This window comes from Camellia sinensis, chromosome 1 (genome assembly GCF_055761805.1).
Source record: "Camellia sinensis isolate YWXY chromosome 1, ASM5576180v1, whole genome shotgun sequence".
Classification (NCBI taxonomy): Eukaryota; Viridiplantae; Streptophyta; class Magnoliopsida; order Ericales; family Theaceae; genus Camellia; species Camellia sinensis.
The window spans coordinates 54,449,481-54,476,464 of NC_138961.1; the positions used below are offsets into that span (position 1 = coordinate 54,449,481).

A 26,984-nucleotide genomic window follows, 5' to 3' on the forward strand; every position below is an offset into this window, starting at 1 on the left:
GAAAAATCTAACGCATATCTTTGGAGCATTCCTCTCAAAAATCTAAAAAGTTCTTTCTGAGCATACATCAATTTGCGGATGGAAAACAGCGCCGAATCATAATTCAGTTTCGTATCAAATTCATAATTTGTCCAGATCATATACAGAAATCATAAGTCATGATTAAGTTTACGTGACACACCCATTAGCATTAACAGAACATATACACGTGAGGTTACGAATAACCAGTTCCATAAGGGAACCTCCGGGTCCGGGTAACATAACAGAACAGAAGCTGAGCCCTCATTTCTCTTGGAGGCTTTTCAGAATTCAAACACATTTTAGGATTCCTGTCTAAACAATAGATACTGGGACCCCATGTAACGAGCGATCTTATCGATGTAAACAGTGGCTAGTCTACAAGCATCATACAAATTTTATAGGGAGAAATGGGCAACTTCAATAATTTTATCTACAATAGCCCAAATGGGACTTATACCTTGGGTGCTCAAGGTAGCCCCACAACGAAATTCGTAGCCACATATTTCCATTTCCATTCCAAAATGGAGGGAGGTTGAAGTAGTCCCGCCACTATCTGAAATTCAACTTCGACCTGTTGGCACCGAAAAATATTTAGACGTATTCACCAACTGACCTCTTCAAGGTAGGTCACCAACATATTTATTTCAATGTCAGCTGACTTTATCACAGAAGTTCGGTCTATTCCGTGTCACAAAAGTTCGATTCATTCTTCAATAATTCCCCAATTCACGATCTGATTCGGTAGTTGGTCCAGTGACTCATCACAATTATCCAAGGTCAATTAAAAGTCTTCAGGAATATAAGGTGGATCCAGATACTGATTCTCGAAACAACAAAGGTAACATCGAAGTAATTACCCACACAATACACATAGTCCAGACATCCCCATAATACTGATTGTAAAGTACAATAACATCGAAGCAGGCAATTTCTGACATAATACACGTGTTCTCAATTCATTCAACAGTTTACAGTTCACAATTCAGTTCAATATTCAATTCCCTGATCTATCGAGTCTTTCCACATTATCTGATAGTCATCAAAAGCATAAGGCAATTCATATATAAACCTCCATAATGGCAAAAGTAGTATCAAAGGAGTCAATCACATGTTAAGCACAATTTACACATCCTCAGGGCCCCAATTACAGAATATAATGGCGCTGGGCAGGCATTCACAAGGTGTACTGAATTCGCACACTTATGGATAATCAGGATTTTTTTTTTTTTTTCAAAGCTTCTTGGATGTCTATAACATCTGCATAATACCAAAAGATGACATTCTGAACAAAACAAAAGAATAATCATCTCGGAATCAAAGCACACCCGTTCATGACCGTCGGTGGCCGACTCGAGATCGATTAGACAAACCCACCCGTACAAAACCGTCGGCGGCAAAAGAGATTCTCAACAAAAGTGTTACATAGGCTTAACGTCCCCTAGCACAGAAGGACGTCTCGAGAATGTCATCAAAACAAACGCAATATCACTTACTATAACCTGATTTCCCAAAACCCGATAACACTTGAAGCAAACGCATGAAACATATTCTGATTAGTCGAGGATAAATATTCAGTACAGTTCACAATCAAATCAATCTGTTGTCATCGGTTTTCCATAGCGTCAGACAAGCCAGAATGCGACAACACACCAGCATTGTTCCTTAAGACACCCAATCACTGGATTTGCACAATTCAGTTCATTCATAACACATATGTCCTCAATAGTTGAGGGTTGGCTCTCAGTGGTGTTCGTGGTTAGATCAATCTGTTGATAGTCCACAAGGGTCTTTCAAATAAGTCGAGTATTCCAACGGATTCAAGTTTCGGGTCTATCAATTTTTCTGCCAAGAATAATCTGGCAATTTATTTATAAACCATCCGTGGTCCCTCTTAACAAAATCAACTCAGATAGAGGTCCTTATCAATCAATCCAAGCAAAGGTCTTGTCAGATTAAATCAAACAAGGTCCCGGCAAATTATGTCCAATGAGGGTTCTATCGGGTCAATTCAGACAAAGGTTCTATTGGGTCAAGTCAGATAGAAGTTTTCTTAAATAGGGTACATTTGATTCTGTAAAGCTCACTTCGTTTGTTTAGGCACATGGCTGATAGTTTCACAACTGTCCTAAATTTATTAGTTCTCAAAGTCGTATCAGAATCATTCATCACAACTGTTCATATCAAAGTGTTTCAAATCACGTACAATACGGTATTGTCCACATATGTTCAGGTATAGTTACATAAGCATGCAAGTGTTCATATCAGGAGGTACGCATCATAGTCAGTATAGCAGTTCTCAAATAAGCCTTACATGCAAGAACATGGCGCACAGTAGTACATTATACAAAATTCCTCGGGTACATACAGTATGAGATTGTTACGCAAAAGTTCCAAATTGGTCACATCACCCAGTCAACTTTCTACCAATCAAAATATATGGTCTCACAATTAGAGTTCATCATTTAGGGCGCTCAACTTGGTCACACGATTACAGAATCATAATTCCAGTGGTTTAGTCATTGAAGGCGGTGACATAATAAATCACCCTGAGCATAGGTGTAGATATATATGTGCATGTGCAGAGTCAATCAATATCCCAAAACGTATTTCACAAATTTCCCAAACGGGGCATATACCTCCAATGAATACAGTCTCGATCATGTGAGTCTAACCAATCTAGATACACATACAGCAGATATGAAATATATGCCGATCCGAATCAAATAGTATCCCAAGCGAAGATGTACAAACGTACTAATTCAGAATCAATCAACACATAAGCATTCATTTGTACACAGTATAGATACCTGGGATGATGGTTACAACATTCTGAGTGCTTTCTGGGATGAGTGTAATTACTCCATCCTGAGTAGCAATTCCTACCACTGGTACGGATTTAGCCAAGGCAGAGGATTCATGCACATTTCGTTCAATCCGGGGACAGTTCCTTGCCGTATGGTCCATTTTACCATATCTATAACGAGCCCCAGAAGTCTGATAACAAACTCCTCGGTGTTTCTCACACTGGTGGTGGCAAAGGTTCTTACCGTAGCGGCAACTGACACCGCTGTCTCAAGATCTCTGCCAATTCTTGTACTACTCTTTCCGGACTATCAAGTCGGGCTGTGGAAGAACCTTCCAACCCGTATGCCCTTAATTTGCCCATACTCTACACAAATTCTTATCAAACTTTACCAAATACTGGGATGCCCAATACGAAATTAAACACAAAATCACATGAGTACATTCGCACATAGGCACATTTTTATATTCTCCTTTCACATATCGTACGCAATTAATCACTTACGTAACAGATAATTGCATATTTATCAAATATAGCATGCTGAACATTTACTAAGTAATCATATACTCAAATCATGTTCATATTTCACATAAACACCCGTAGGCAGAATTTAATGCACATAAACAACTTTTCATGTATGTGCATTATAACAAAACAAACTTGTTGTACACATTAGTGTAACAATTTATATCTCATATTCGAATCATGTGTGGTACTTCTTTTAGCGTGACATATCATGTTGGTCAAGCATATCAACATATCTCATACATAGGCCACGGTATTATTTCCCGCGGGCGAGGGCCTGTGCCACGGTATTATCTCCCCCGGGCTAGGGTTTCATGACCATAAGCCACAGTATTATATCCCCTGGGCGAGGGCCTCCGCTAAGGATACCACAATTACGTTCAAAGAGGATTTTGGGCAATCATTCATTCATATCATCAGAAAATGTTTAAAGCTAAACATAACCTTACAGAGTTATTACTCACCATCTGATTAAACTTGCATTATACCTTATACAAAAGATTCACAAGTATGCATATATCAAAAAGCATACATATTTCGATGGTTTACAATGCAAGCAATCCACAAATTTATAGCACATAATCGTTCACATTAAACATTTAAGCGTATTTCTGATGCTTTCAAATTCATACTTATCACATGAATGCATCTTAGATCTTTTCTAGACGCTTATTGCTCTTTTGGACAAGTGCGTGAGTTATTAACTCGTGCTCTGATACCACTCTGTCACGACCCGAACCCGCCCCCATGGGTTAAGGACGTAACCGGCCAGCAATCCTCAGATTATCTACGGCCTCAAACCAAAACAGACTTAACACATCAGAGTAAAGAGGGCCAAAAGGGAAGCAAAATTTAAAACTCTGTCCATAGAGCTGTGCTTACATGGCACATCAAAACAAACCATACATATGTACGTTAATAACTCACAACAGAAACATAGTGATATAGGTTCTGTACCGACAGGATCATCCAAAACTAAGTCAACCCATAAAACTATAAGCAGACATATACAAAACTTCGCCACCCTGATAAAATGCAAATACACAACAAAAGGCGAAGGCGGGTCTCATGCGTGAGACACAAGGGCTGACTCTCTCAAAACCTTAGTGGTTCCATACAGACTTCTCTGAGGCTGGGTCTGGACTTCTCTTGGCTCACCTACAAACACATGAATGAGCGTGAGCGAAAGCCCAGTGAATAATATCAAATCAAATACAGAAGTTACATAACAATGTAGCACAACACGTTCCAAACGGCCTTATGCCCAATTCCTATTTCTATTTAACGGATATATATAACTATACGAAATTCAAACCAAGTGACTGTAGTTCTAAACATTCTGGCCCTTGGCCCATTTAAATTTCCATTCATGTCAAAACGGCCTTCGGCCCATTCATTTATGTCAAAACGGCCTTCGGCCCGTTCACTTATGTCAAAATGGCCTTCGGCCCATTCGTTTACGTCAAAACGGCCTTCGGCCCATACATTCGTGTCAAAACGGCCTTCGGCCCACTCATTCATGTCAAAACGACCTTAGGTCCATTTATTTCTATCAAAACGACCTTCGGTTCATTTATTCATATCAAAACGACCTTCGGTCCATTCGTTCACGTCGAAACGACCTTAGGTCCATTCATATATGTCAAACGACCTTCGGTCCACTCATTCATTTCAAAGCGGCCTTTGGCCCACTCATTCATTTCAAAACGGCCTTTGGCCCACTCATTCATTTCAAAACGGCCTTTGGCCCATTTATTCATTTCAAAACGGCCTTTGGCCCACTTTTGCTTATCGAAACGACCTTGGGTCCATTTATGCGTTCATATCAGACTTACGTCCACAATCCCACAATCCCAATTAGCAATTCATAAAGCTTCAAAGGGAGTAAACAATTGGACATTTACAAGCATTCAAATATCGATATTACTCACAGTGATCGGCTTGTGGATTTGCCCTGGAGCTTGACCCTACACGTTTCATGAACACAAAAGGGTCATTAACAGTTCAATCCGTTCTTTAATTCACATATTCCTCTTTAGGCTTTATTATCATCTCATTAACTCATTTACAATGCTTAACATATGCCTAAGAGTGCTTGCAAGTGAAAGAGAACGGAAAATAGAACACAAAATACAAAAACAGGATTTCAGAAAATAGGGTCCCCGCTCGAGCGTGGACTTCCCCGCTCGAGCGGACCCTTAGGTCTGCGAAAGTACTGGTTGCCTTCAATTCCAGCTCGAGCGTGAACTCGGCCGCTCGAGCAGACTGCCTGTCTACATAGCTCCCCGCTCGAGCAGGAACCATGTCTGCAGAAAATGCTGGGAGCTCGATTTCTCCGCTCGAGCGTCACTTCACCCGCTCGAGCGAACGACGAAAATCTGGGAATCCCAGGTTGAGTTCTTGAGCTCCATTCCGACTTTTAACCAACAAATCATGCATGTTGTAGCTCAAATATCACATATAAGTATGCTAACAAGGTATAAACACCAAAACACCTTATTATGGAGCTCAATTTCAAGGATTAAACACTTGCATGTCTCAAATTGACACCAAACTCAATTCTATCATACATATTCGTGCATTCAAAGCTCCCATCTTCAATTATTCAGACATGCATGCCCATTTGACTTCATATTCACTTCAAATAATGTAATTAGTGCTCATTCCCATAAAATTTTAACAAAGACATGCTTGCATGTGGGATTACACTACCAATCTTTCACAATTTCACAAATTACATGCTAGATTTTGTGATTCCATAGGAGTTCTTTACATGCATGCACATATAGTCTTCAAATTCATCAAAACCAACTCCTTTCATGTTCTAGATCACAAATTAATCTTCAATTCCCGAAATCACAACTCAAATTCATGAGTTAGGGGTTGGTTACTCACCTAGGAGCTTTAATCTTCCAAATTCTAGTCAATTCTTGAGTTAAATCTTCAAATCCCCAAGCTAGAGCCAAAAATTGCTCAAGTCTCTTCCTTTCTCTCTCTATAGCCGGCCTCTCTCTCACTCTCAAGTGTCTAACTCAGATTTTGAGTTTTTGAGAGAGCTAAAGGAGTGTGCAATGCAAATGTACAACAAGCCCCACTAACAAATATTTTAATATAAAATAATGGGGCACTTAATTTATCAATTTAATCAATTTAAATTGACCAGAATCAATTTTCAATTAAATTTCACCGTAGGCTCTAAAAATTATGCCAATCACAATGGCGTAATCAATTTCGGGTTCTATGGCCGATAAGGCCCTCAATTTAATTCCAAAGCGGATTATTCAAACAGATATTCCTACGGTGAACAGGTAGAATTCCAAAGTCGCATATATTCACATAATGGCACACAAAAATCATATCAAAACATATAGTCACATACGTATTAGGGACCAATTAGCATACTACGGAACAGGGGTATTACAATATCTTTGTCAATTTCTCTCTCTTGCTCTCTCTATTTACAGATTTTTTTTGGGATAGTTGTTGATCTATGGTTGTTGTTGTTGATGATAAAATAGATCTATAATAGCATTGAAACAGATCTGTAATGACTCAGATTTGTACAGATATCACACAGATTTGTAATGAGAAAATTTTCGAATTTTGAACAAGTAATTTTCGAGTTTTAGTTACAGGCGGTGAAAACTGTAAAATTTTGCAGTTTCAAATTTTTTTTTTTGGTGCTGGAATGAGTCATGGTTTAAAACTGTAAAATTTTATAGTTTTATAACATTTTTTAGAATTGTAAAATTTTACAGTTTCATAACATGTTTTAAACATTCCGACGAGTCTCCGGCGACCGTTTGACGGAAGTCCGACGGTAGTAAGATGTGAATAGTGTTTGTAAATTAAAAAAAAAAAAAACTTTTTAATAACAATTAAAAATATATTAAACTAATTAGTACAAATATTTTATTTTGAGATTAGCTAAATTTTAAACATAGTACATGAGATTTATCAGTAAGTTCCCTTATTTTATTTATATACAGCTTTAGACTAATCGTCCCCACCCCAACCTTGTCTTTATCTGTTGTAATTCCTCAAATGTATGTATGTCTTTAATTGTTCTGAGAGCAAGCGAGTGAGAGAAGACTAATGGCAAGGATGAAATGCATGGAGACTCTATACTACACACTGATTCTGCATCTATCGATTGCTCTTGCAATCCAAGCACGTCCTCTCTTGCAGAACCACCATGAAAAACCCAGTTCCAATATCTTTGATACTTCCAAGTATGGTCTTCTTCAACTCAACAATGGCTTGGCTCGAACTCCTCCCATGGGGTATACTCTTATTCTTTTCTTTTCATGTCGATTTTCTCTGATTTTTCTGGTCAACCATTCAAATCGAACTTAAATTCTGTCTCGATCAGTTTGATGATTTGTCTATTTATTTATTGTACTTTCTGGGATTGCTAGATTATTGAATGATTGACGAAATTTCTTGGAAATTGGATTTGGGTTCTGGATAACATATGTTTCGACTAATTGAGGAAGGAGGTTTTTTTTTTTTTTTTTTTTTTTTTTCTTTTTGTGTTGTTGTTGTGTATACGTTAATTGAATCATGTATGATACTCTGTTTGATTATCCAGTTTTCAAAATTAAATTTTGAATATTCGTATTTTTTTATATTTTTTTTAGTTAATTTTTTGGTCAATTTTTTTTTTTAGATGCATGATGTAATAAAAAGTAAAATATTTGTGAAGAATTCATTAAAAAAATTCAATAAATATTACAAAATACTAAAATTCAGTTAATTTTTCTATTTATTGATTTTTTTTAAAGATTTTTTCATAAATATTTTATTTTTGTGAGTATATCTAGATTAAATGTATTTAAAAAAATAAAAAAATTGATGAAAATATTGAAAATTCACTAAAAATAAAAATAAGAATTGAAAATGGAAAATTGGATAACCAATCAGAGTTTTCAGATATGCTTGTGTGTTGAATTTCTTTTAGCTATTTAAATTGCTAATGTTTTAGTTTAAAATTCTAGATAGTTTATAGTTGGGTAAATTACACTCACCTAGGATTTGGAAAAAATACAATTGGTTCTACACTTTTGACATAATTACACTGGACATACCTTAAGATGCTAATTATATAACAGTTAGGTCTTTTTCCATCAATAATTCGTTAGTCGTACGAAAGAAAAAAATGATGTTGTCATCTTTTATTTACTAAAATGTATATTTTATTTTTATTTATTTCAATGTTTGCCCACTATGTGCATTAGTTTCAGTCGATTTGTCTTATAAAAGGGAGGCTAGTATAATTATATAAAAAATGTGGGCTAACTGTATTTTTTCTAAACCTCAAGGGAGGTGATGTAATTTACCCCTTATAGTTTTAGATTATTTAATTTGATTGTTCTGTGTGGGGCAGATGGAATAGCTGGAATTTCTTCGCATGCAACATTACTGAAATAGTTATCACGGAAACAGGTATTGTCTTGCACTTTGTTAGTCTAATGCATGATAAAGTTTCGAATATGGGTGGCATAGAATTAGGAACAATTTGTTTTTTGTTTTTTTTATTATTTTGTTGTTGTCCCGAACCCCCCCCCCCCCCCCCCCCCCCCCCCCCCGCCCCGGCGTGTGCGTGGAAGAATGGCTGGAATGACAAACTAGAGCCAGTGATTTGCTTGCTAGAAATGCAAATGTTGTCCCTTGTAGTTATTTGGAGTCAAATTCGATACTATGGATTTTTTGTGTGCTTACTGGAATGGGTATTGCTAGAGTTGTGGTGCTTCAACAGCCATGGTGCTGTAAAGCATCTGATTGGAAGTTGGTGCTTACAAGAAGCCAGAAACATGAAAATCAGCCTTTGAATAAACCTATGCACAAAAATGTTTCGTACTTATATGAATCTTCATTTTCTTTGGCTGCAATTTTAGGATCCCTTGCAGATTGTAAATGCATAGCATAAGATGTAGTCAAACTTGCACTTGCTTTGGTTCACTTATTTTTTTGTTTTTTATATATATGCCACTCTAATACTTGTAATTTGCTTCATTTGAATGCGTGAATAGAAATATGTCCTTTCATTTATCCTGTTTTCAAAGACTCAATGTCACAAATGCTAACATGTGTTCTCCTCTTTGACAGCTGATGCACTTGTCACAACTGGTTTGGCTGATTTAGGTTATGTTTATGTTAACATAGGTATTCATCCACATGATCTATTTGTTTTGTTCCCCTTCACAACTTGGTTCTGTTTCATACTAAATAATTTTTTTTTCAAATCAGATGATTGCTGGTCGGCTCAAGAACGAAATTCAGAGGTCAATTTAAATCCTACTACATTTAAATCTTACTACTACATTTATGCCATGTTTTCCATCTAGTTTACTTGGTAAAGTCTTTTGGTGGTGGTACTCGAGACTTGGGATTGAAATTGTCAGTCCCACCTTATAGCTACCCTCTCATTGTGTCCATCACCATTGCGCTAAAAAAAGAATTGAGCAATATACCTTGCTGTCTATTAGGAAAATAGTTTCTCTCTTTAAAACATAGTAATGTTTACTTTGGATCTAAAGGCCACTTTTGATATAAATATATTGGTTGTTAAGCTCAGAAATAGTAGAAACTGAACTTTAAAACCAGGTATCGGAGATAGTGTCAACTTGCAAAAAATTTATTTTCATTGTAAATTGGTCTTGCAGGGTCAACTAGCCCCCGATTCAGAAAGTTTTCCATCGGGAATTAAATCTCTGGCTGACTATGTACATGAGAAAGGCCTCAAGCTTGGAATTTATTCTGATGCTGGGTAAAATTAATTTCCTAATATTGTGTCAGAGGATTATAAATTAGATCACAATTAAATTATTATCTTGTTTTTATTTCTCAAGTGTTCTATACTGCTGTCACAATCTGATTTCTCTCTTCTGACTTATTCAACTTGATTTGTAGGATGTATACATGTCAAGTTCGACCTGGATCAATTTACCATGAAAATGATGATGCAGAGCTCTTTGCCTCTTGGGTTAGTTTGTGACATATCTTATCAAATATAAGAAGAAGAAAAAGTCAAGTGTTAATTAAATACCGTGGGTTTGGAATGGTCAAGGATTTGGAAATTGGATTGAGGGTTTGAGCATAGATAGTGGTCAGAATGATTGAGCTTTGATGCCGTTTTGAATTGGAAATTTAAGGAGATAATTTGCTGGATTTTCTGGGCTGTAGGGTAAATTTGGAATTTTTTGGACAACAGAGAAATCTTAGTTTTAGAATATAAAGGTTAGTGTTTGGATCAAGGTCTAAGGGTTTTAAGGACTCACTTAAGGTGACAGAATAGATAGATGTGGTTGTTGTTTATGCAGAGGCTTTCTGGAATTTAAACATATAAGAAGAACCTTTGAATCTCATTGAGATTTTCTAGGAATCGCATCTTAAAGGATTCAATGAAGTCTCACCACCACTAAAAATGTAAGAGAAATTTCCAGAAATTTCATTATCTAAACTTGTATTGTTGTCTCTGCAAGCTGACTTTATAAGACTATCTTGCTAGACTAAGAATTTCCTGAAATTCCAACAAGTATTTGAAAGACAAACTAGAACTTGAAGGTATTCCAAATAAGGGGAGGGCATAATAATTCTCATAAACAACCACCTAAATAGTTCGTTCTCTAAATAAAAAAGAAAGTTACCAAATTACCTCCAAATCTGAAAAAAAATAATAATAATAAATAAAAAAATACCCAGATAAATGTGTCTTAAAATTAAATCAGGAATTCATGAATTTAGATGAAAATTCTGCTAGTTTACCACGTTGTCTATCCATGAGCTTCATTGATTGATATTTTATGATGTGTTATTCAGGGTGTGGATTTTTTAAAGTATGACAACTGTTACAATCTAGGAATCAAACCACAGGAAAGGTTTGGCCCATTTTGGTCTTGTTGAATTTTTAATTCTCATATATCAGTATCTGTAATATTGACTGTAATGCGGTTCCATAATTCCAGATACCCGCCAATGCGTGATGCTCTAAATGCAACTGGACATACAATTTTCTATTCCATTTGTGAATGGTAATCTCAGGTTTTTGGTTATGTTGTATAGCTATCTAAGTTCACTTGGGGCACCTTAAGAGCACCCTTTGTCTCTTCTTTTGGGTTTGGCAGGGGTGTCGATGACCCTGCCTTATGGGCTGGCAAGCTTGGAAATAGTTGGCGAACAACAGATGACATCAATGATACATGGGCAAGGTTCTAAATTTCTCAACTTTTAAATCCTTGGGTGGTATAACAAACAAAATCTGTTTGTCTTATTTTTCCCAAATCACAGGCTCTTAATTTTTATTTATTTATTTATACTTTGGAAGAGCATAAACCCAAAGTTGAAAATTTTAAAATACCCATAGTGATTGAATGGTGAAGGTATTTTTGCTCTTTGCTAATTATCACCTGACTTGTCACACCCTGATTACAGAGGTCTAGTGAAAGGCATTGAGCCTAACCAAAGGCATTGAATTTTTAGGGGTCAACGAAGTTGAGATACTTTTAAAATCAATCTGGTGTTGATAATGACATTAATGGCATCTGCAATGATTAATCATCATAATAGGTTAACTATGGCTATGTACAAACTTCAGGTTTTGGTGTTTTGAACTTCAAAACTCAGGCCTCGCATCTATTATGGAAATGCATGATGTATGATTCATATTTTCACATAGACTATGGAGTGAGCCATTTGAAATCTCGTTGCAGATCATGGAGATATTATATACATCAGAATTTGACTGACCCCCTTCAAACTTTTACAGAAATTTGGCTGCTTCCAGTATGATGAATATCTAATCAAATGCTTTTTTTATTTGAAATTTCTCTCCTTTCAAAAGAATCTGAGTCAGCTAGTTTTCCTCATGAATGTCGTTATTTGGTTGTAAGAGTGCATGCACATCACAAGTACTCTTTTGTTAACCAATTACCTCCAACAGTCCCTTCTTACAAACTGTAAATAAATCTTACACTGACTGAACCTTTCACCACCCCCCTCCCAATTTCTGTTTAGCATGACTGCCATGGCTGATGTTAATGACAAATGGGCGGCCTATGCTGGTCCTGGTGGATGGAATGGTAAGAATGTGATATTTACAAAGAGTTTTTGAGTGTGGGATGGCTATCGGTCTCCACTTGTGTGTATGAATCTGGATTTTCATTCTGCATATCAACCTTTTCTGGCAGATCCGGATATGTTAGAAGTTGGCAATGGGGGTATGACTTACCAGGAGTACCGAGCACATTTTAGCATTTGGGCTTTGATGAAGGTGCTCTTTATTAATTATGTTAGAATTTACCAATTTACTCCTCCACCTACCATCTCCACTAGCACCCACTTTACCTACCACCTCCACTATCTCCACTAGCACCCACTTCACCTACCACCTCCACTACACTACACCTACTACCACCTTCTCTTCTATATATAGGAGTTGTAATACATAACACAATATCAATCAATCTTGTAATACATCAATCAATAATATACTTCAATATTTTTACATGGTATCAGAGCAAGGTTGACAACCTAGTAATTCTACTTCACCGGCGGGCGGCAGCCTCGCCTTGGCCGCCCGCCGGACCTCTACACACACATTCAAGTCAGACCGACATTACTGCATCCTAGCAGATAGCAAATAGCAGAGTAATACATTCTTATATATATATATATATATATAATATTATATCTGGACTCACCACCAATCACCAGTCATCATCGGCATCCGGGTCTTCGGGTTCGGGTTTCTTACTCAAGTCAGGCTTCTCTTCAAACCAGAAGGGTTTGAATCCAGAGGAAGGTTTATCGTGGTGGTGAACAGTCATGGAAGTCTCGAGTGCGAGTGCATCGACCCTAGCACCCACCTCGATCGCTGTCTTCCTTATCAACGCCGCCGACAAGTCTCGATCACGGTGGCCTCTGCCGCCTTCACCGACCAAGTACTCCGGAAAATTGCGCCTCGCCGCCGCCACTGGTTGGCGTTCACTTCGTTCCCGTTAGACTCCTCCTTCTGCTCCATCAAGTTCCTCTCCTCAACAGTCAGTTCCACATCCAGATTCGCAACCTTCTTCATCGCATCCACCATCTCGTCATAGCGTTCGGCTTGCTCGGCGAGCTTGGCGATGTAGACGAAGGTCTCGCGGTCTTTGGAGGAGGCCATGGTTGATCGATCGGAGCTCTACTTGCTCTCTTATCTCTCTCGTCTTCCCGCAAAGACATTCCTCTCTCTCTCACTTTACTTTCTTTTCTTTTCTTTATTTTTTCCCACAACCCACTCATCACACCCACGGGTAGGACCTTTACACACTCTCTTTCCCCCATCACCCTATTTTATGTCTCCACCAAACCCACGTTACACTTTTCTTGAGTGGGGTGCCCTAAGACCCAACATATTTTGTCCAGTTGATCACGCTGCAAAGGGTTTGGTGTGACTTTTCACTTTTTTTGAGTGGTGTGACTTTTCATTTATTCCACCGCCCCACTTTTTAAACATATTATTATTATTATTATTATTATTATTATTATTATTTTAAATATATTATTATTATTTCTTTCTTTTATTTTTCTTTTTATTTTTTTTTTGCACTGTATTTAAAAAAAAAAAAAAAAAAAAAAAATTGCAACCAATTTACAAATTTGCACAATACACTCATTTTATTCATATCGGGATCAACCCCGATCCACATTTTACACACACACAAACAAAAAAAAAACAAAAAAAAAAAAAAAAAAAAAAAAAAAAAAAAACAAAACTAAAATACAATAAAATAAAATACAATAAAATTACAACAACAACAGCTTTGTTTTCTTTTCTGCAGACGGCCACCCACTGACCTACTCTGCCGCCGGTCTCTTCTTTTTGCCTCCAGTCTGCTCCTCCACTGCAGCATCTGGCGGTCCTCCAAAACGGAACATCACGGTGGCCTTCCGCTTCAGCTCCTTGTTTTCTGCCCTTAGCACGCTTATCTCTGCTCGCGCATCCTTATACATGCGTTGGAGCAGAGCCAGTTGGGAGTTTAACTGCTGCACCTCATTTGTCCTACTCTGCAGCCGGTTCGACAGGTTTGTGACCGCCGTCATGCTTTCCACACATACCTTCAAAGTATACTGATTGGCCTCCACATCCGACAGCACTGCCATTCTTTGCTCCACAGACCGCATCGGAAAGTTCAACGGAGTATACCCAGCGGTGTTTGGTTGAGGTTCCAGTGCCACCGCACCAGTTCTCTCTCTCGTTGACTCGTTGAGGTCGGGAAAGAGGGTGAGCAGTCCACGGGAAGACGAGGACGAGGCCATTTTTTTTGGGCAACAGAGTGTTACAGCGTATTACAGAGTTTCTCTCTCAGCACAACAGTGTTACAGCCTCTCTCTCTCAGCACAACGAAGAGTTTTACAGAGGATTTCGCAGTTTTTTTTTGCTTCTGCCTCGGCCTCAGGCTCTGTCATGGTTAAATAGCCGAGGCAGCCACGCGCATCGCGCGCCTCTTGCCACCAGCCGACAAACGGGCACGCAAGCCAAGGCGCCCACGTGCCTCGCCATCATGTCCGGCACACCTTTTGATGAATTAGGGCACGCCTTTTGATGGCACGCCTTTTAAAAATTGAGCGCACCTTTTGAGGATGCGATTTTTTAAGGGTCCAACAAGACTCTATAAACTGTCCCGACATTTGATACCGGTTAGCTTTTTCAAGGGTCCGATAAGACTCTGTAAACTGTCCCGACATTGATTCCGGTTAGCTCCTTTATGGGTCCGACAAGACTCTGTAAACTGTCCCGACATAGATTCCGGTTAGTTTCTACAAGGGTCCAGCAAGACCCCATAAAACTGTCTTCTACAACGGTCCGACATGACCCAATAAACTGTCTTCTACCAACGGTCCGACATGACCCCATAAACTGTCTTCTACAACGGTCCGACATGACCCCATAAACTGTCTTCTACATCGGTCTGACACCACCATACAGTGTCCTCTACACCGTTATGACACCCCATACAGTGTCTTCACCAACGGTCTGACACGACCATACAGTGTCTCCTATCCTTTTTTCTTTTTATGTATTTTCTTGTTTTGTTCCTCTCTCCAAACTCAAGTTGGTTAGTTTCTATCCTCCTTGAGTTTGCGGGGGGCTGTTAGAATTTACCAATTTACTCCTCCACCTACCATCTCCACTAGCACCCACTTTACCTACCACCTCCACTATCTCCACTAGCACCCACTTCACCTACCACCTCCACTACACTACACCTACTACCACCTTCTCTTCTATATATAGGAGTTGTAATACATAACACAATATCAATCAATCTTGTAATACATCAATCAATAATATACTTCAATATTTTTACAAATTACTTGGCTTTTATTCACCTTTTTCCCCCTTTCTCTTCTTTTAGTATAAGATTTGATTGATCATGAGAGTGTTTAAGCACAATGTAAAGGAGCAGCAACCTAACTACTAGTTCAAGCCTGCTTGAGGGATAGCGAAAATTGATAAAATGCATATGCTACCTCTGACCTTATGGGGCCCTTTTTACCACTTTTTGTTGTAACAACTTGAAATTTTGTTGCTTGAATATGCAGGCTCCTCTTTTGATTGGGTGTGATGTAAGAAACATGACTGCAGAAACATTTGAAATACTAAGCAATACAGAGGTCATCGCTGTGAACCAAGGTAGACTTTTTTGCTTCTCTCTTTGATACTCTGACGCTCTCTTTCTCTGCAAGGAGGAGAAATAGATGGAGGTGTGAGTAGTTTAAGCCAATTTTTTACGGCTTCAGAACTTTGTTTTTATTTACTAGTTCAAAGATAAATTTGCATAAATCAGCACACACATACTCACCAAACTATGTATACCTACCATATTGAGAAAGCTAAGATTGATTTTGTTTCTTTTTGCAGACCTACTTGGCATTCAAGGGAGGAAAGTGCAACTTTCCGGAACAGATGATTGCCTTCAGGTACTTCCTTCTTGCACCTCTTTATATCGTCTGTGATGATAGCTACAGCCTATCTCATAGTACCAAGGTTAAATCTTTTCCCGATCAATCTATCAGTCCAAGTATGACAGTAAGAATTTGACCAATCATTTTCCCCTGTTCAAATGGGGGTATCACAGAAATCATTCTTATAGGATGGTTTTAGATGGAATTATTTCTTGTGTGTTCTGACAAAATATATTCTTTTACAATGAGTTAATTGTTTTCTCGTTACAAATGGTATTTTCATTTGATTAGTTGGAGATGTATGTACAAACTAAGAAGAATATGAAAGTGGACATTTCCTTAAGATGAATGAAGGAAACAAGAAGATGGAAAGGGAGGGAACCCATACAGCTGAAGAATCCACTGCTAAGTAGGTCAACCTCTGAGTCCTCAAACTTCATCTCTGCATAGGCCAGTGTAGCTGAAGTACTGGGCCAAAGGAAACAACACTCAACCATCTCCAAGAATTCCCAGAAGATGGATATCTTTCCATTTGGGAGACGTAAAACCACAAACAAGGCCAAAGCTTTAAACTCCTTTAGTGGTGTCCGAAGAATTTAAAGTAATTACGAACTACTCCTTAGTGTCATTTTTGTTAAAATAAATCAAATAATTGGAAAAATAGTGTCATGTAAGTACTCCACCAAAATTAACTCCTTGGGAAGCCAAAGGTGAATATACAGTAGATTAATTTAAGAAAGGAATTGATTATTTGCATCATACAAAGTCTGAATTCCTGCTAATTTCATCTTGAGAAAGCACACACCTTAGAAACAGAAGCCAAGAGGAGTTGGCCAACTGCTAAAGCTAGTGTTCAAATGGTTGCTCTGTTGTCTATTGTTAATGACACTTCTCATTATTAGCACTAGCTTTTCTTGATTCTTTTTGTTTGCTTATGTTGGCTTTCTTTCTTGTTTGCTTATGTTGGCTTTCTTTCTTGTTTGCTTCTTTGCTGGAAGGTTATCATCCTTCTCTTCTAGTTGTCTTTCATCACAAATCCACAACTTTTCAACTTTTCGAAATATAGGGATATTGTGTGAGCTTATGTTATTTTTTTGTTTTTTCTTGGTTTCTTTTCTTTAATTTCTTCTTTTATCAAAGGAAAAAGTGCAGAAGATATCTAACTTAGTTCATTGATTATGATTCTATCTTCAGGTTTGGGCTGGTCCTTTGACTGGACATCGTCTGGCTGTTGTTCTTTGGAATCGATGTTCAGAAGCTGCAACTATTACAGCTGCATGGGATGCACTTGGACTTGAATCCTCTACTACCGTCTCTGTGAGAGATTTGTGGAAGGTAAGAACACTGGACTTCATGGACACCTAAGCAAAAGTATATTAAACGTATCTGGATTTTGTGGCTTAATTTAGCCTCGGGTACAGGCTCTACTAAAATCCCTCAAAAATATTGTTCTGATGATCTTGAATTCCCAAAATTATCTTTTCGTTGTTCTGCACAACTCGAGAAACGCCCAAATTTTAGTCCATCGCTGCACCACATCCAAGTCCTATTGGACACTACAATATTGTTCCGTATTTGATTAAAAAGACACTTGTTTAAGTTCTTTCTGACTATGCTTCAATCCTTCCAAGGTTTCTTTCAAATCCTTTTGATCACCAGCTGTTAGTTCGAGTAGTACTCCAAAGACTTGAATCAACATTTCTATTCAGCATTTGGATTACATAAGAAGACATTTTAATCATATGACAAAATGTTAAAAGCTTCAGCTAGTTTGTTTGATTGCTTTTTTAAGTTTTTGACCTGTCAACCGTTGTTTTATTCTTAATATTTTAACTCGTTGCAGCATCAAGATGTGGGAGATGCCGTGGCATCATTTAGTGCTCAAGTTGATTCTCACAGCTGTGAGATGTACATTTTCACTCTCCAGACAGTGTCTCACTCTGAGATTTAAGTTCATGGTATTACCAGCGGCCTCATCCTTCGCTTGGCTCAACTTTGGGCAGCCGGGTCTATACGTATGATGTTGTGCGTGTCTCTAATCTCTAAATATATTGCAGTTAGTATTGTGCATAGTTGTTATGCTGCATGAACAGTTTGTAACATCTTACTCTGAAATGTCGAAGATAATAATGTGAAATATATATATATGTGGGACTCTATAAAGAATACTCTGAATGATATTTGATATGTTCCTGTTGTGTGGTTGTTATATGGAATAATCAAAATGCTGAAGAAAACAGGTGTTCAAGGAAACATTTTAGAGATACCTAATTTTGTGTTCTTTCAACCCAATTGTTTGTAAGTTGAGCCATGATAGACGTGTCAGGAAGCATAAGTCAGAGTTTGAATTTCATGAAACCCTTAAACTGTGTTTGGTTGGAGGGATTAGAGAAGGGTTTTGGAAAGGGAAGAAGAAAAGGTAGGTGAAATGTGAATAAAATATACTTATATTTCACATATTTCACACTTTTCCTTTTCCTTTTCCTTTTTAAATTCCTTTCTAAAATCTCTCAACCAAATGCATCATTAGGGTGCTAATTTTATGCAGCATCAATTTTTAGGCCTTAAATCAAAGGTGAAAATGTTTGTATACAAGTTCTTTTATTATTATTATTATCTTTAGTTATCAATTATACTACTAACTCGTATTTGATTTGTTAAAAATTTGTTTGAGATTAACTCGTTATATAAGCATGTCAAACTTGAACACATTTTAAAACTTGTAAATTTTTAAACGAAGTTGGAATGATTTATTTTTTGGCATGATAAATTTATATACATTATAAAAAATTAGACTATTCAAGTTTAATTTGTGTACGGTTCGTTAGTTTCTTCAAAAATATATTTGTGAGCTTTGTTTTTGCCTTTGGTTTTTTTTTTTTTTTTGTTTCCTTTTTCTTTTGGCGTGGTAAATTGAATCTCTCTTTCATGTTGTATTCTTGTTTCAATAATAAGTAGAAGTTGTACCCAAGGATAAATCTATATAGTAAATTGGACTTTATTGTAGTTCTTTTCAGTTTTTCGAGCCTTATGTTTCTCTTTCTTTGCTGCTACTATATATTTCAGCTTCTGTCAAAAAGAAAATGCACTTTATTGGAAAACAATTGTAATAAAACTGCAAAAAGAGGGGGAAAAAAAAAAGAAAAAGCTTCATGAAGCAACACCATTGGGGGGTTGGTAGTCGAAGTTTAAGATGTTACCAGAGTCATTGTTAATTGAATTTTACTTTTTAAAAGACTAAACTAACTTTACTAATAGACATCATTTAAATATTGGGGATTAAATTGAAATATTTTTTCATATATTGGGAATCAAATTAACACAATTTAAACACTTTTATATATTACAAACTAAATTGACACGATTTAAATTTTGAGAACTAAAATGACACAAAACTCATACTTTGCACTAAAAAATGTAATTAGCTCAAAAAATTAATGTACTATGTTTTTCTATGCTCATTTGTATCATTCACAAAAAAAAAAAAAAAAAAAAAAAACTACTACATAAATGTATGATTATAAATGAGAGACACTGGCCCAAATCTAACATCCATTAGTCCAAGTGCTAATCCTGTTGAACCATGATTTGATAACCCAATAATATTTCAAAAACATCATGTTGGTTGTACTTTTGCCCAATAATATGAGGCCAAATGCTTACATGATCCCGAAAATAAGGAATATGTTCGACAAATTATAAAACACTATTGGACAGACACATGACAATGGCGAAGTGATGTATCAGTTTTATGTAATAATTTTTTGTTTGTTTTGAGATATTGTCACGCTAAATAATGACTAGATTTTCATATTAGTCATTGTAAAATTGTATTTGAATATTAAGTTTGTAAAAATAAAGGGAAAGGAAAATTTATGTCCCTTAAGCTGAAGCATAAAAAAATTGTTGGCATATCAAAAAGTGAAAAAAAAAACAAAAAAAAAAAAGTATTTGCAGCCAGAGAGGTGGTACAAAGAAGGATGGCAATTGTTAGGCTTTGGATCGGGTATGGACTCAAACCGGGTGCTCACGGGTATATGATAAAAGGGTTTCACCTATTGGATGGTGACCAATGTATTTAAATACACCTTATACATAAATACAGTGTATGCGAAGCTTTTGTACTATGAATTTATGGTGTTGTTTGATCAATCTAACCCATCACACAAGTAAAAAGTGTAAGTGAGTCATTTTATGTTTGTAGTAAAAGAAAAACAAATAATCGAGATTAGATCAGAACTTTTGAATGCCATTTAAGGGTTCTCAAACAAAGTCATCCTCATCACCTGCAATGAAACATACTCTATGCTTTAAACAAATGTTTTCAAAAAGGATGATAAAAGAGTAATTTAACCTCCTTCAAAGCTGATGAAGACTCGACTCATCTATCAATCATATAATTGTGTGTATCATTACATCACACTCAATAGTTACTAAAACATATTCAAAAATTTAGTTGTAGAAATTTGTGACAATATAGATATCTACCTCTCTCTCTCTCTAGAAAGATTTGATAAAAGGAGAGAGAGAGAGAGAGAGAGAGAGAGAGGCCAAGAGCAATAGATACTGATCTTGCAAACTCTTGGAAGTAATTGTAAGAAATAAAAGATATGAGAAAATAAGTTCAACAAAACATTTGTTAACTAAACAACCAAACATTGTTTGTAACCAGCATAGGCAGCATAAAACATCTTTTACTTCTTTATCATTTATCTCCTAGAACAAAACAAAAAGAGGGAAAACAAAAGCAAATTACAGGTTCTTTATTTGTAAAGAAAGTCAACATTTACTTAGGAAAACTTGGGAATGGCAGGAACATTACTCTGCAAGCAGAAGTTAACTGCGAAACAAGAAAGTAAGCTAAAATGTCATTGGCCATACTGTTGTTTTTGTCATTCCACCTAAAACTCCTTTCTCTAAAATACGTTCACTGAGACAAAGGCGGGAAGTCCTTTTCATCTGTCAGTCTGTATGGTTGTACCGGAATCCTGCAAAAACAGCCAGAATGAGAAAATGTGTAAAAGCCATTTTGAACGTTTTCTAAAGCCAGATAGATCTTCCATTTATTACATGCACCATTCTTATCAAATTGCGAAACATATTGTGAATCGTAAGTCTCACTTAATTTAGCATAATGTATAATTTTATGTATGTATATACATATAAAAATATATATATACAGTATCTAAAATGAAATAAATATCAATATAACTAAATTATATATACGTATGACCACATAAAAACCACATTTATCAACATTAATTGATCTTTTTTATTTTTGTGATTATGCAAACAAAACTTGGTCGCAGTGAATTGAAGTGACTTGTAACGAAACACAATGAATCACAATAAATCACACCGAATCACAATACAGTCATAAGACTCATTTGATTTAAGATTCAACAGCTTGAATCATGAATCATAATATTTTAACAACCATGATATGTACCATACCTATCTTCCTTATGTTCGGACGATTCTGGTTGTTCAGAGTCTGCCATTGGCGAAGACAGTATCAATGGTGGCAGTGAAGGCCCAAAAAACCCAAACTCAACTCTCTTTGAGAGGTGTGATGATTTTTTGGCTTGTGAGGACTCTATAGTGGCTTGATCAGGCTGTGGAGCTTTTGATGGTATGGTCTTCTTAGTGGCAGAAAGATGGGGCAAATCTTCCAGTGATAGATCAATACAGCCACAGCTGTCCTCGGTCTCTGACAAAACATTAACATGCTCATTCTTTAGAGACGATTTCGGCATTAAACCTAGGGTTTTCTGTCCAGCGTCAATCTCCCTTTCCCAGATATGCATCTGCTTCTTGGGACTTTCCCTCTCCTAAATTTCAAGAACAGACTTACTTTAAGATAAAGAGGCCCAGTCACTTGTTTAATTTTTTTTTTTTCTTGAAATCAGAAAAATAAAAGAATAAATAGAAAAAATAAATAAAAAATGGATATACCAATTCAGATGAGTGTTTTCCTTTCCCTTGTGATTTTGTGTTTCCTTCAACACCGACATAATGGTTGTCTATGCCAGACCCTTGTGACTCAGCATTTTTGTTGATACCCACATTGAGGATATATGTGGCTGTTCCTCCTGGCTGATATACCAATTCAGATGAGTGTTTTCCTTTTCCTTGTGATTTTGTGTTTCCTTCAACACCCACATAATGGTTGTATATGCCAGACCCTTGTGACTCACCATTTTTGTTGATACCCACATTGAGGATATATGTAGCTGTTCCTCCTGGCTGAGATTTTTCCTCTACACCCACATCGAGGATTTTGGTTACTGATCCTTGAGATTTGTTCATTTCCTCTACATCCATATTGGGGATTTTCATTTCCTCCACACCCTTATTAGATATAAATGTTTCTGCTCCTATTGACTTCACCTTCCCTTCAACATCCATTCCAGAGATGCATATAGCTCTTCCTAGTGACATTTTTCCTTTTTCCTTGACACCCTTATCAGGTATAAATCTTCCTTCTGACTTCACCTTGTCTTCAACATCCATTCCAACGATGCACCTAGCTTGCGGCATTTTTTCTTCAATGCGAATATTAGGGATGAACATTCCTGTTCCTCGTGACTCCATAATCGGAATGTATGTGCCTATACCTTGTGAGTACAAATTCTCTGCAACAATTCCCGTAGAGAAGTAAGTGCCAGTTCCAAGAAACTTCATAATTTCTTCATCACCCAAAGCAGTACTTGATGACTGAGCAACATATGGAAGGTAGAATGGTCTTGGCACAAAACCTTCCGTGTTTGTTGGATAGACAAAATACAGATTGGCAAATTGTAAAGATAATGTAGGAGGGCCGAACCGTATAGATGAGTTCTGATTGTGATAGTAATGGAAATACATCAAATGGGTAAAGTAACTGTTGTAGTCCACACTGAGGTCAGAGACCTCAGGTTCCCCAAAGCCAAATACTGGAACAGGAACTCTTACATCTTGCCTACGCCCCATTGCATTCCAATTCAAAGTGTTCTCAAAGAACTTCTTCAATCCCTCATCAATTCTTTCTGGAGGTAGCATAATGACCTCTTCAAGTTTCCGAGCTGCATAGGATAAAGCATATCCTATCCGATAAAAATTGCCTAGAGGGAAACAGACCAACCAACCAACCATCATAAAATAATAAACAGAGTAGCTTTTTTTCTTTTTCCCTTTCATATGGAATAAATAATAAAAGTGCTGCCCACTACTACCAAAAGCAAACAAACACAATACCGGGGGGGGGGGGGGGGGGGGGGGGATTATTGTAAAAGAGATGATATGCAACAACAACAATAACAATGGAAATAATAAACAGAGTAGCTTTTTTTCTTTTTCCCTTTCTCATGGAATAAATAATAAAAGTGCTGCCCACCACTACCAAAAGCAAACAAACACAATTGGGGGGGGGGGGGGGGGTGGATTTATTGTAAAAGAGATGATATCCAACAACAACAATAACAATGCATCTTAGACAAAATACTCAGGTTGCAAGTTCAAATCCTAACACACATTCAAATGGTTGGTGAATAAATAGGCCAATATTTTCTCTCTCCACATAACTTTGGGTGTGTTCAATCTTTCTATTGTCAGATTCACTCCATCCCAGAGAACCAAATGAGTCATCTTACAATTGCAGTCACCCAACGTGATGGGAAACCATCATAAGCAACTTCCTAGAATATTGTCTTTGGTTGGGCTGCTAGTCACGGTTGTATCAAGTGTTGCAGAGTCCAATGTCCTAATTTCCATAAACTTAAAACCTTCCTTTGTTGGTTCAGGTTTTTTGAGTTCAAGTAAGGGGGTAAAGGAACTGATGACAATAGATTGGAAAAAAATAGAACTGTTCATATTCATCCCTCAAAATCCCATGAATTGTTTTACACAGGAAAAATAAAATAAATAAATAAATAAAAATCAGGCCAAGAGAATTCAAGAAATAATTTTTGACAGCCTTTGTAATGCTAGAGATCTTCATCCCTAACAGAACCAAAGAAGAAGAAAATTAAAGAGACAACAGGGTTGCAAATGATATTAAAACTCCATTCCAATAACAAATGTCAATGGTGGGATAATAAATGCATCTAGAACTTAGTTAAGTGGGACAATGTGAGCTTACAGTAACTAAGAAGTACGGACCCTTCTAAGAAGGTGGCGTGTTGGATATTTCCTGACATGTTTTCAACACATGTCCAAATGCGTCCCACTATTTATTTATTTTTAAATTTCTTTTGAAACGAACACTTAGGGGAGAGATGTATCCTTCACTTAAACACACATGAATCACATTCCAAGTTTGAACAAAATATTTTAGGATTCAACAATAAAAGAAAGGGGATTTTAACAATGGTGTTTAAAAAAAATAATTTAAAAAAAATGCATTTCCATGAAGTGTCCCCAATGTGTCCTTAAAAAAAAAAAAAAAAAAAAATGACACGCCACATTGCGTGTGTGTTTTTTTTTGTGATAAATAAAGAGAATGTTTTATTAGAAAAAGAGTATCAAGGCGATTATAACAAATACAACTAGCACCACCAGAACTACATATTAGACAAATAAAGAATCAACAAAATCCAAAAAGGAAAATAAATCCGGCTCCGCCCTTCTGACACCCAACTAGACAACACCAATAAAAAATAAATAAAAATAAAACTTATTCTTCAAACAAGACATACAACTAGCACCACCAGAACTACATATTAGACAAATAAAGAATCAACAAAATCCAAAAAGGAAAATAAATCCGGCTCCACCCTTCTGACACCCAACTAGACAACACCAATAAAAAATAAATAAAAATAAAACTTATTCTTCAAACAAGACACCAGCACGTGTACCCCTTGAAAAGTCCGTCGATTACGCTCCAACCAAACCAACCACATTAAACACAAAGGTACCAAATTCTAGGCCTTCTGACGCCTCTTCCCCACTTGAACCCCCCCCTCCCCCCCCCACAACTATACAACACCTCCTTCACACTCCCCTGCTACACCCAATCCAAACCAAGCACAGCAAATATCATACCCAGGGTTGAAAGGCCACAGGACAATGAAAGCAAATTCAAGATAGATTCCGCATCCTAGCAACGTAAAACACTAATTGACCAAAATTTGACGGCAGCGAATCAAATTATCCAAAGTCAAAATCCTATCACACACCGTCGTCCACACAAAAAATGCCACTTTAGATGGCGCACCAACAACCCACACACTCAGCCATGGAAATGAAACGTCTATAAGCCTCACCTAGAGGAGGGCACCAAGAAAACCCCTCTAGCACCCTTACAACACCACACCACACCAAACCAAACCAAACCATTTTCCCCCAACCCAACCCCTCGAATGCTATACTGCAAAGCTAATAAATCCACCAATTGATCAATCTCCCAATCAAAAACCTACCTCTAAATCCTCACATCCTACACCACCTTTTCATCTTCTAAAGACAAATCCAAAGCTACCACGTCATCCTTGTCTACTGCAAGACAAAGCAACAGTGGAAACCGAGCAGTAAAAGTTTCTTCTAAAGAAAAATATGACGTTGTAACTTCTCCAACACGGACACTAACACGATACCCATCTTGAATTGTCAATACTTCTTAGCCGAAGAACTAGATGGCATAGTGCATGTAATGATCAACCAACCAAGGTCGCATATGACAAAGCCATTGATGACAATTGAACAAGGGCATTCACAAACAATGATGTGAACAACTCCTCAATGAGTATCAATATAAGCACTGGTCAATCTCAATCCCCTCCATGCAAGCTTGTGCCTATATTGGCACGAAGGATGTGACTAATAAACATATGGCTAATAAAATACTTCATACTAAAATTTAGTGGCCTAATAAATTATCAATAATTAACAACACCTACATCCTGGTATAACTTCAAAAAAAATACTACACAATTCAATTATAGGCAAAAATGGGTTCCTAGTGTAGATTGTGTTAACAGTTTTTGCAATACAAAAAACTTTTAGTAACTTTTTGACTCTTTGGCTAAAATATGATGGAAAAAAGAACTAGTATGTTTGGGATGATTTTTGGTTTTTTACAAAAAGATATGCAAAAAGTAGAGAGAAGAAGGAATCTTTGACTTTTTGGTATAGGTTATTGGCTTTTTGGTTTTTTTAGTGACTTTTTGGATCTTAGGCTAAAAATGTTACTTCCCAAAGTCTCATTTATATTCATTAACCCTATAAGTTCCACACTCTAACAAATGACCAAAACACTCTCCTTTATTAGAATCATTGAACATGGTTGTTAGAATTGTACGATTCACAATTCGATTCAAACGATTTGATGTGATTTTCAACGAAAACGATTCGAATCGTGCTGTTGAATTGGAAATTGAGTGAATCGTACGATTCAATTTACGATTCGCTACAATTCATTGTGATTCATTACGATTAACAAGATTCACTGCAATTTAGTTCTATTTCTATTTTTGTTTACAACCAAATTATAAAGATATATAGAAGAGATTAATTAGTTCTATTGATATACGTGATTTACATGTATATACATATATAAAATTTAGTCATACTGATAATTACTTTATTTTAAACACTATGTATTTTTATATGTATATAAATATATAGAATCAATAAATCTTACGATCACTATTTCAGAAAAGTGATTCACGATTCGATTCACAATTTGACAACAATGATTGAATATGAA

At 36.7% G+C, this 26,984-nt stretch overlaps 2 protein-coding genes across 4 annotated transcripts in view; one reads left to right on the forward strand and one right to left on the reverse strand.

Annotated features, from left to right (window-relative positions):
- The first annotated feature begins 7,326 nt into the window (after window positions 1–7,326).
- Window positions 7,327–18,460, forward strand: LOC114257936 (alpha-galactosidase 3). 3 transcript variants are annotated; one of them, XR_014334967.1, is made up of 16 exons: window positions 7,328–7,632; window positions 8,736–8,794; window positions 9,458–9,514; window positions 9,599–9,633; window positions 10,015–10,118; window positions 10,262–10,334; window positions 11,171–11,229; window positions 11,317–11,382; window positions 11,476–11,559; window positions 12,365–12,429; window positions 12,538–12,620; window positions 15,935–16,025; window positions 16,254–16,312; window positions 16,589–16,898; window positions 17,492–17,632; window positions 18,141–18,460. XR_014334967.1 is itself a non-coding variant. In XM_082877416.1 (15 exons), exons 1-15 carry the CDS (start codon window positions 7,445–7,447, stop codon window positions 18,246–18,248), a joined length of 1,272 nt encoding a protein of 423 aa, XP_082733542.1. In that variant the 5' UTR covers window positions 7,327–7,444; the 3' UTR covers window positions 18,249–18,460. The 3 variants fall into 3 exon arrangements, 1 of the variants encoding a protein (XP_082733542.1); XM_082877416.1 differs by lacking the exon at window positions 16,589–16,898 and having other exon boundaries at window positions 7,327–7,632; XR_014334969.1 differs by lacking the exons at window positions 17,492–17,632; window positions 18,141–18,460 and adding an exon at window positions 17,296–17,365.
- A 2,451-nt stretch (window positions 18,461–20,911) lies between these two features.
- LOC114257933 (uncharacterized) overlaps window positions 20,912–26,984 on the reverse strand; it is a 39,076-nt gene continuing 33,003 nt past the window's right edge. Inside the window, exons 7-9 of the mRNA XM_028197751.2 lie at window positions 22,253–23,400; window positions 21,752–22,128; window positions 20,912–21,285 (exon numbers count right to left, since the gene is read on the reverse strand). Of these exons, the coding sequence (XP_028053552.1) occupies window positions 21,225–21,285; window positions 21,752–22,128; window positions 22,253–23,400 (1,586 nt within the window). The 3' untranslated portion in view covers window positions 20,912–21,224. The remainder of the gene's footprint in view (window positions 21,286–21,751; window positions 22,129–22,252; window positions 23,401–26,984) is intronic.